Source organism: Ziziphus jujuba, chromosome 10 (genome assembly GCF_031755915.1).
Source record: "Ziziphus jujuba cultivar Dongzao chromosome 10, ASM3175591v1".
Lineage (NCBI taxonomy): Eukaryota > Viridiplantae > Streptophyta > Magnoliopsida > Rosales > Rhamnaceae > Ziziphus > Ziziphus jujuba.
Window position 1 is genome coordinate 7014795 of NC_083388.1, and position 11208 is coordinate 7026002.

Here is an 11208-nt window from a genome sequence, read left to right on the forward strand (position 1 = left end):
TAATGTTACATTGTGTATTTTAGTACTTTGTTGTTTAGTGATATAAAAAAAAATAATATAGTTTTTTTTTAAAAAAAAAAGGTATTTTTCTTTATATAAGTTCACAACTTTGTTCTATTTGTTGAACCACCATTATTCAATATTTTTGGGATAGAAATTGAGCCTTTTTTTTATTTTTTTGGTTAAAGTAGAGTTGGATTATTAAAATAAAATAGAATATATTTATATATATATATATTACTATTTGAATTTTTAATTGAATAATTTGTTAAAAAAGTATTTATTAAATTTGTTTGTAAAAATTTTAATAATAAATAATATAATAATATTTAATTAATTTAATTTTTTTATTTATCTGTTTAAAAAATTATTTATTTAAATTATATAAATATATTAAAAAATAATATTTAATAAAAAATTAATAAATATTTTAACACTAGCGTTGGTGCTACTAATTAGGCCAAGGGCAGACAAATAGGCAGCCTCATATGACAATATCATATAGCGTCTGGTTGATTATATATATTTATATATTTTTGCAGAATATGTGGTCTGGATTATTCTAAAATCTATCCATTTTAAGTTAATTTTAAAAGCATGTTAAAGGGTTCCTCATAAGAATCAGAATCCAAAAAAACCATTTATTTTTTTAGTACTTAATTGGGCCTAAATGGGTATTGCTTTATGTTCCTTTCACAAATAGACCAATTTTATGAGAAGTGGATTTATGGCAATTTTGGAATTTTCTATATAATCCAGTTTATAATATAAGACCCAATATTGTAAGCGAAGACTGTTATTGCATGTTTTATTTGATTTTTAATTTTAAATTATTAATTGAAATGTATATATAATTTATAGAGATTTTGGTATTTTTCGGTGAAAGATGATTTTAGAATAGTATACTATAGAATAATACGGAAGGAAAAAAAAAAAGTTTTACTAACCAGATCGTTACCTATTTTTTTAAATGTTTTATAATGTAATATATATATATATATATATATACACCGTCGAGGATGGTAGTTCAGTAGAAGAAAGCCACTCAACTTTCACATCTATATGTTTAAGAGTTGAGATTCGAATTTTAATAAGTTCTATTATTATCTCGGATCGTCCCATGCCATGTGGTTCGAATCTTAACAAATCCTGTTATTTGCAAAAAAAAATAAAAAAGATAATGACAAAAATTTAGTACAGGGTGTTTGTTATTGTGGAAATAGTCATCCAATTTTTAGATGAAATGTTAGAAATTTTTGCATATTTGTCCTCCACCAAGATCAAAGTAAAGAATATTTAAAAAGGAAAGGAAGGTTACCAAGTCTAAAGGTCTTTCTCAAGTTGCTTTTTTCTAGTTTGATATGAAAGACTAAATAACATATTAGGATTTTGTCCTTAGATTTAAAAAAACATAAAAATAAATTGAACCTTTCAAGAAACCACAAAATGAGAAAAAAAAAATAATTAATTTAAACGAAGCACAATTATTATCACTAATATCATAATTATTGTTATATTGAAGGTGGAAATTCAAAGTATAAATTTTCGTAATAAGGAGTAACAACTTTGTCAATTTTTTTATTTTTTGGTTTTTTGGTAATAAGTAACAACTTTGTCATTAGTATATCTTCATGAAAACAAATTGAAGAAATTAATCTAATAATATTATGCAGCTAGAGAAAGTGTGATTGCAATTATGTCATGCTACATGGGAAAGCCATAGCCAACTTGTCATTCCACTTTACACAGTTCTAAAGTATTAATGGAATAAAATTATAATACCAAGTACAAACATGTTAAAATATGAAAAGAATAACAAGAGCGAACGCAAGGTGTTAGTGTAGTTAAATCAAATTAACCTATGTCCACGAGACAAAATTTAATGGGGCTATATATTTGTTATGCTCTTTTATATTGCGTAGATGGAAACAAAAAAATAAAAAATAAAAAAATCCATATTTATAAGATAAAGATTATATAAAATGAAAGAAATAATACAATTTTGGTGGATTTTGGCAGGGTAAGATTCTTGTCCAACTTAGAAGGAATACCATTTTCAGATTATAAAATATTATGCACGTAAAATGTTATATCTAGATTTGATGTGGTAATGTTTCCACAAAAAGTGTAAAAAGAAAGGCATTCAATATAAAAATGAGAAGAAACATAAATGAGCTTTCAAATGCACATGACACCACCCTTCACGGAGATAACCTAAAAAAAAAAAAAAAAGCAGCTTCATACAATCAGTAAGATCAACTTTAGGATCCCAAACATGATTGGTTCCTTCAATATGAGCAGTTTTTTTATTTTATTTTATTTATTTATTTATTTTTTTGGGTGATTTTGAATATGCCCTTCATTTCAGGGTCATTTTCAATTGCATTGAAAAATAAAAAGTTAAAAGCCCAAAAAGCAATTAGAATTATAGATATGTCACTCTCTGTCTCCCCACAATGGCACGTTTTCTCTTCCAAAATGAGTAGACAATTGGCCTTCAAAGAGAGTGGTTGTACAATTTCTTTGGTAAAGATAATAAAACATGGTGAAATTAAACGAGAAAGAAAGAGAAATATTGGAACTTATATTCAAGGAAAAACAATAAAAACTTGTATGGTTATTCAACAAGTTTATCAAATCAAACATTACACCTTTTGATCAATGTCTCTCATATATTCTGAACCTTCAAATAGGAAAAAGACCAAGAAAAGAATAATAGGAGAATGAAAATGCGAGAAATAAACAAATTTCTAACCGAGAAGATGATATTGGAATTATTATTTTTTAAATTTTACATCTCATTAAAATACTAAGATCTTAAGAGAAAAACTCGTATAGGAGTTGTTTTCCTGATATAAAGATATGCTCCAGGGCAGTTGTTGTACCCAAACTACAAAAAGAGCATAACAGAAAAACATCTGTGAAAATGGACTGGAGAAAGACCATATACCTATACTAGTTGAAAGATGAGTGAAAAAAATTCGGTATGAAAACTATGAGCTTCTTCTATCGCGGAAACTGAAGTTGCTAGATACTTTCAACATGGGTATTGGATGCCATGCCAAGGTAGGTGATGGATGGCTGACTACTGAAGGTGAAGAAAAATGCTTCAAGAAAGCAAGGAGATTCGTCTGCATGGCTTCATTCTCTTGAGTATGGAGTTCTATTGAAAACTATCTAATGAGTCCAACAAAAGAAATGTGTTCGCTACTATACCTGAAACGAAAGATCATTACAGATTCTTTAGAGATACTTATCTACAAGAAGAAATGGATCGTGATCGAATTCTTTTTCTCACTAATTCAATCCCAGTGAAAATGTAAGTACAGAATTATAAACAGAACATACACATTAAACTCCATTATGTTAAGCTTGGTTCAATTGTTTTGAAAGCACACATGAATTGGCTTTAACTTCACCTTAATATTATTAAGTCTAACCTTGGACCAGAAGAAGGTTTTAGGGTTTATTGAGAAATTACCAACTAACCTTAGACCGGAAGAAGTGGTGCCTTCTCATCATATCCAACATGGTGATTAGCCTGGGAAATATAGAAAAATCAATGAATAAATTTGAATGTTAAGAGTGACCATTTTCACAAACTTAATGGCCTTTGGTGTCAATGATTCTTACATCATCATTTGCCCCAGCTGCCATATTCACAAAGGATGCATCCTTGGACCTGAGAAAATGAGTCAAGAAAATATGGAATTCAGTCACCTATATAAGTTTTTTTTTTTTTTTTTTTTTTTTGGGATAAGTATTAACTAATTAATTATTGAGATTGCTAAGTAGCTAACCTGGTGTTGGGAAAATGATACATAAATGAAATAGAAACCAAAATTTTCTTCAAAAGCAAATGATAATAGGAATATATATATATATAACATATATATATATATATATGCATGACTGTATCTTAGCAAGAGAAGTAAGGTCAAACAAACAACAAATGTGAGGATTCTAATAGAGGAACCACAAACCAGATTTTCCAAGAAACTAATGGGACCATTGATTACATCAATCAGACTTGAACACAGCATTCTTTTGTATGTTTAATTAGAAAACATAAGTTAAAACATGGGTGAAATGCAAGGAAGAAAGAATAAAGCACAAAGTGCAAGTTTTGAAAAGATAAACATTGTTGCAAGGACCTCAAAAAGTGTAAAGTCATGGATGGCTATGTTAAAAGAGAACTGAAATGAGTTGGAATGCACACTGAGGAGTGTGATATAGTGAGAATTTTGCACATTAGTTTCAGATCAACCAGAAGAAAAAATGTCAACTATCAATTTCCTGATAAATACTTTTCTACAAAGTGTGGTACAATTATATGGCTCAATGCCACTTTGATTTTGTAAAAACAACCATTTATGTAATAACTTGACATGGCATAACCAAATGATTTTGTACACACCTCTGATTGTTCAGACTGTCAATCATTTCCAACCTGCCATCCTGTGGCTCATCTTTAATCTTTGAGAGAGGTGAAAAGAACTGCAGAGAGAAAATACTATGTTATCCAAATTTGCAAAGCAAAAAAGACAATATAATCTCTCTCCTCATTTCACACCATTCGTCACAATTACCTGATGCATGGATATAAACACAATGGAGATTCCTATGATAAAGTTCATTGTTAGTGTATGACCAAACAACAAAGCAGATCCTATTCCCGTAAAGATTGTGGCAACGGTTGATGAATATTTTTTTAAAATAGTATCTGCAGAATTTAAAAAAAAAAAAAGTTCTGATTTAGACAAAGCAGGAGAAAAATATATTAGAAGTAAATGTACTGTTTTACACAATAAAAAATATAAAGGTTTAAGGCATGAGATGTGCAAAATGCATAGATAGGCACTTAAGGTTTATATTTTTTTTTACTCTCATTTTAACTCTGTTTTTTTCATTGCTTCTTCTAAATAGAACGAATCCACACCGCATTTTTGCCCCCAAAGTTATAGACATTAGCATCAAATCTTTCAACGCTTCTATTTGAATTGTTAACTGCAGGCAGCAGTCAAACTTTATTCTTAGAAGATAAATCTAGCACATAGAGATGGGGAAAATGTGATGATCAACTACAAGTGCAAAAGTGAATCAAATAAATCTAAAACGAGTCTATTTAATATATATATATATATATATAGAGAGAGAGAGAGAGAGAGAGAAAGCACAACATTCTGCTTCATATAATTGTTAAAACTTAAAGACCGAAGCAATTAAGGGATGCATTAACATAAATTTTCAATAGTTCAGTGACTTGTGTCGATGGAAATTGGAAACTAAGAAAAAAGATCACATGTTCAAAATACGGAACAAAAGAAACAAAATCGAAGTAATCCAGTGGTCACCTGCATATTTGAAAAAGAATGATGATAGAATCCCTTGGGCTGCATTGTTGCAAACTAAAAGAAGGGTAGCCTTTGAATGTCCTTGCAGTATGTCCAATCCACTGGGACCTTAAAATGTTACCAAAAAGACAAACAAATCAACATAAACATTTTAGCAGATGGTAAGAAAACAAGTTGATACTTGATAGCATGCTCTATATGGAATTGCATATAATTCTACAACAGTCAGGCATAATTTTATCTGTATATTTGATGTCTTCACCTTTGAAAATAGCCATTCCGAAAATTGCTAATAAGTTGAAGATGGCACCGTAACCATATAAAAATAAGTTCTGCAAAATGTAAAACAAAATTTTTCTGATAAGAAAAATGTACTAGTGGGACGAGAATTAAAATCTAAAAGTTTTTAGACATTTCAATATGTTGAGATATTAGAGATATTTAGTACACTTATTATAACTCTAAATTGAGCATGATAAACTTCTCAAGAATGACAGGTTGCAATGCACAGAAGGTCATACAATCATGCTAGGGCAAATAAATCTAGCACCACTATTTGTCTAGGAACTAATGCTGGATTCCCTTGACTCACCAGTTGTGGTAAGCACTAAGCACAACAAATGAAGAAATAGAATCAAGACATCAATATTTAAAAGTTTACCATCCCAACATTTAGCCTTGTGACTTCCTCACCAACTGTGTAGCAACAAAATAACATGACACTTTTACAAGTTATAGAAACCATATTAAATTATCAGAACAATAGTAGATCATACCTGAAGGTAAATGCTTGTCTCAAATTGACTCTTCAAGGCATACTCATTAAAGACTGATGCCAGTGATGGAACAGTAATCTGTATTCACATCAGTTCATATTTTATAAGGAACAAGTCTATTATCAATGAACAAAACATAACAGGGAAAGTAAGCTGAACTAGCAGTGGGACCCAAGTACCCAACACACCATGCACCTTAAGAAAAGAAAAAGAACCCAAACAGCATACAGCCACAATTTCCCAATCGCTTAGAATACAAACTCTTGAACTTTCTGGTGAAAAGAACATTCATATAATCTTCACGTTCTAGTATACATAAGGTAACCATACATTTTAACGTTGTTTCTAGTTGCTCAGAACTTAGTAGATACTCTCCAATAATCTCTGTATGAGAATGACGTCTGTAGTGTGTCTAAGCATGCCCTTCAAGGATAAACAGTTTCTAAACATTATTGATAGACATAAGAAGCAGAAGAGCAGTTGGAGAAGACAACAACAAATGTCAGTGAAAACTGCCATTTTCCAATGCCAGCCCCTCAGCCTTACCAATTGAAAGTTATTATTCTGATAATGAAGACATGTAATTTACTAGAAACATCTTTTCCCAATTCTGTAATGCAAATTTAGCCACCAACATGAGTCCGATGCTATTAAACCAATATAGTTCTTGCAAAGCAAATGGTCATGTAGGCCATAAAAATTTTTAGTCTGCTCCACATGAACTAGCATCAAATTCATGCTGAATCTTAGTTTTTAAAACAACATGATTACATGCAAAACCATCTCATTTTAAGATTCTGTATTGTAGTAAGGATGAGTAAGAGAAGGAAAGGATGTGTTGACCTCTTTCTATACCTTCCAAACTCTTTCCCAGACATTAAAATAACATTCTCTCCCCTAAACCATCTTATCAAATGTGTGGCTAGTTGATTGGCTAGCAGCTAAATCACTAAAGTTATGAGCAACCTAACATAAGTCCATTTGCTTCCAAATAAACATATAATAGCTATCTATGAAATACAATTGCATATACATTTTAAAAAAATAATAAATAAAAATAAAAACAAAAAACCAACAACCAGCCGCAGATTCAGCCATTACATACAATTATTACATCTTTGTGGTTCAGGTGTATCTGCATATTTTAACAAAGATATCCCTCAATGACCGAAAAAGTCAAGGGGGCTCCTTCTGGGGCAATGTGGTTGGATTTTACTACATTATTTGAAAAATGTGGTTTTGCTGATGCTTTACAATGCCTTTTTCTGGAGTGTGTGTATGTGCTCTTTTTAAGTTATAGTTTGAATTGGTCGGACTTTGCCGTACTTGATGAAAAGAAAATATTTAACCACATAATACAGGTCTCACACAGTACCCACATTGAGCAATAACATAGGTTTTCAAAACACACTTACAAATATGAGAGTATACAAGTATGCAATTGCTGCAAGTGGAAGATCCAAAGCAGTAGTACCCTGAGGTAGAGATTGCAGCTGATTCACACTAACTCCAATGAGCAAAAGAGCAAGAGCCTCCCACTGAGAGAAAGCAAAGAAGCATAAGATCATTATGAACACTAGAGATTAACAAATTCAGAGTCAAAGTGAATGCAGATCAGCAGAAACCATTTATCATCAAAACTAACCTGGATAATGGAAAACCGTCGCCTCATGATTATTTTTAATAAGACAGCAATGACCAAAACCTGCAGATATTTGCAACTCATGAAAAGTTGTTTGAGAAAGAGAAACAAACAGAAAGACTATGTATGGATTGTCTCTTTCACCAAGAAAGCGACAAGTGGAAAAAATTTGGTTCTAAGGAACAGTAGCACCACCATACAGATACAGGATTCCACATATATATAGCTCATAACAAATTCATACTGATTGTCCAAGTCATACCAGATATCTTGCTGAATATATTCAAGACTCATGTTTGATAACTAATTGAAACTGGTTTACAATTAGGATTTAATCTGTCAAAATTTGTACTATCCCGGTTAGAAGGAAACTGATAGTTGTAATCAAGTATAAACTAGTAATGATAAGACCTCAAGAGAACTCTATATAATAAGTACATCAGTACAACATATACCCTTACAAAACGTTGGTAACTATATATCATGCAGTAAGATACCTTCAGGTTGCTCAGCATCTTCACAGTTGCAGGACTAAAATAAAGCTGCACAACATTCACTATGATTAGGATTGTTAAATGAGAACCATAGATGAAACTCTAACTAATTTATTATGGCTTCTGAATTAAAAAGCAAATGTTTTACAGGAAACAACCACATCATGATCAGCTCATCCTTCATGCTGAATCAGGACTATGGGAAATCATCATCTTAGATATACAAACAATGAGATAAAACTAAATATAAAAATACATACCTGCATGGTGAACTTTAAATAATTATTAACAGCATAAAGGAAAGCTGGGACAGCAAGGAGTACATTGCTTTTAGCGGCCTGTACAAGGGGAAAAGCAAAAAAACCAACGAAGATACCTTGAGATTACAACATGCTTCAGAGCTTGGATGAAAAAGATACAGAAAAGTTAGACACACTAGATGATGCAAAGAAAACAATATCTTAATAAAGCATGGAAGGCTCAAATCAATTTGATAGGCAGTTCTACATAAAATACATGAAGAGAGCCAAGCATGTTTCTGAAAAATTTTCTTTGAAAATTTCAAAAAGTTATTTTCACTCAACAATCAGGTACGATGGTCCCAAATGAAGAGACACACTGTCATCCAAGAGAATACTCCAGACATAATGCAATTGCTATGTTATACAACATCCATTTTAGCTCAGAGCAAAACTTATACAGCAATAATCATTCATAACATTCTTCATTATGCCTTTTTTCTACAAGCAACGTTTTTTCATTACTGATTTTAGTTCTGATGACCAGTAATTATTTTTCTATAATTCATATTTATTTTTTATTGTCATAAACCATCGGGGCAACTAAACTTGCAGTCATGTAACTTCTCCTACCTGTACAAATGTAGAAACTGAGAGAAGTGACTTCTCCCCAACTTTCTTATGTCGAGCCTGAGAGTAAAAATGGTTCAAAAATAAGAAATAACATCTTAATGCTTGCCAAAAACTAAGGAGAAAAAGATAAATATTTCCTCCAACCATGTTTCACAAGAATGACCTATTGGTCTACATTGAAGGATCCGAATGGCTGTGATGCCACCGGCCATGACTATTAAAAGTACCCCAGAACCTAGGCAACTGATATCTATCAAGCCCAATGACTGGGCAACCTTAATTTCTTACACAAGACAATAAGACTCAAAAATGTAAACATACCTGTAACAGTAGCATTACAACAGCAAAAACAACTTTGGTTGCTTCAGTTAAAAAGTTGACACTGATAGGACTAAAGTTGAATTTTCCATCCACTTTACACATATAAACCAAAATAGGCTGCAGAAAAAGGATGAAAGATAAGCAATAAGATAACCAAAAAAACTAAAGAGAAGTAAGCTCCCAAGTTGTAATATAGGAATTACATATATATCATCTACTTTCTGCTATTATCTTAAAAGCTTAGAAACTGATATTATCCATCAATTATATATATATATATATATATATAGATTATCTATGAATTATATATATATATATATAGATATCATTTACATTGCTACTATTATCTTCTTGTATACATCTTTTTCATCAGATTGTATCAAATTGAAGGAGATGGTTAGAAATGGTCACCTGTAAACCAACCAAGAAACAGTCACCAACTACCAAAAGGATGTTAAGGACTCGGGATTTAGAAGAAACACCATTTCTACGCCAGTCATATGCGTTGACCACAGCTTTTGAAGTTGGGGACAACAAATGTGAGTGGCAGACACTGCATTCTACCATCCCTGCTCTTACTACAAATCTGTATTTACAATCAATCAAGATTATCCGATTTAAGCAGCTGCAACATTTCAGTATGTGCCCTCAAAACATCTGACAAGAATAATGTAGAAAATCAATTTAAAGCATCATTGCAAAACAATAACAGAGCAAAAGAAACTTCTTTTGGTCGGCACAGATACTTAAAGCCATTAGAATCTGTCTAGGAATCAGGCCGTCGATATAGTAACATATCCATATATATGTATATATATATATATATAGAGAGAGAGAGAGAGAGAGAGAATTGTCAGTATGAATTGCATATATGTTAGTATCTTACACAGATAAATATGTATATACGTACATATATATGTTTTACTGTCAGCAGCACATATTCAAATAAATTGTGGACTAAACTACATCTACACAAATATACTGTATTATTACATGTAACGGTTCATCAAAAAGTTGTCAAATAATTTCGAAACCAGCTTAAAATTTTGAAGAATTTGCAGCAGGAAGCAGCAGCAGAGTTCAATGACATTCATTAAGTAAAAGAAAAGGCATACATAAACTCCCCATCAAATTCAAACCCACAACCAAATAAACAAGAACACTAAGAAGAAAGAAGAAAAGAAAAAAAGCAAAACAAAATTTACCCAGTTGACAAAATTCCAGACGCTATATGACCCAGATCCCTATTGCTAACACAAGGAGCAACCAGTCAATCATATATAGAAAGAGAAATAGAAAATAAATATAAAAAATAAAAAAGAGAAGGAAAATTGAGTTTGGTGGATCAGAGTTTGAGCACCAAAAATGGCCCCTGAAATAAAGGAAGGAAATTTACAGAATTTGGATCTGTGGGCCTAAAGTCTGTGAAGTTATACACGAGAAAAATATGTATGTTATATATGTAAATAAAATTATATAAATGCAAAAAGAGAGGGAAAGACGTGGGGATGGGAATCTGGTGTAACGTCACTAATGCTTCTCTGTGAAACTACGAAACAGAGAACCCCTTATTCAGCCAAAAATTACAAATTAATAAATAAATAAAAATTAATTTAGAAAAGCACGAATTAAATTTTTTTTTTTTTCAAATAAAGAATTGTGCATTTTCTATTGACTTTTTTGTTCAGCATTATCTTCTCTTTTTGAATAATTATAAAATAATTTTATGAAAATGTTTGTAATTATATT

At 31.1% G+C, this 11208-nt stretch overlaps 1 protein-coding gene across 3 annotated transcripts; it reads right to left on the bottom strand.

Moving 5' to 3' along the window:
• Positions 1 to 2563: 2563 nt before the first annotated feature.
• Positions 2564 to 10959, bottom strand: LOC107410803 (CMP-sialic acid transporter 2). 3 transcript variants are annotated; one of them, XM_048466419.2, is made up of 16 exons: positions 10665 to 10959; positions 9871 to 10116; positions 9460 to 9576; positions 9139 to 9195; positions 8527 to 8604; positions 8270 to 8314; positions 7776 to 7835; positions 7546 to 7668; positions 6131 to 6208; positions 5617 to 5686; positions 5355 to 5462; positions 4590 to 4723; positions 4418 to 4497; positions 3634 to 3682; positions 3482 to 3541; positions 2564 to 3216 (listed from the first exon to the last, which is right to left on the bottom strand). In XM_048466419.2, the coding sequence occupies exons 2-15, from the start codon at positions 10024 to 10026 to the stop codon at positions 3491 to 3493; spliced, it is 1206 nt and encodes a 401-aa protein (XP_048322376.1). In that variant the 5' UTR covers positions 10027 to 10116; positions 10665 to 10959; the 3' UTR covers positions 2564 to 3216; positions 3482 to 3490. The 3 variants fall into 3 exon arrangements, with proteins under 3 accessions (XP_048322376.1, XP_048322375.1, XP_048322374.1); XM_048466418.2 differs by having other exon boundaries at positions 3490 to 3541; positions 9871 to 10045; positions 10665 to 10957; XM_048466417.2 differs by having other exon boundaries at positions 3490 to 3541; positions 10665 to 10956.
• Positions 10960 to 11208: the final 249 nt, after the last annotated feature.

Coding starts and splice junctions, on each gene's coding strand:
- LOC107410803 (XM_048466419.2), bottom strand. CDS start 10,026: ATGGTAGAATGCAGTGTCTGCCACTCACATTTGTTGTCCCCAACTTCA. Junction 8,605..9,138: donor CAGTTTCTACATTTGTACAG/GTAGGAGAAGTT, acceptor CCCCTTGTACAG/GCCGCTAAAAGCAATGTACT. Junction 4,498..4,589: donor TGTTTATATCCATGCATCAG/GTAATTGTGACG, acceptor TTCTCTCTGCAG/TTCTTTTCACCTCTCTCAAA.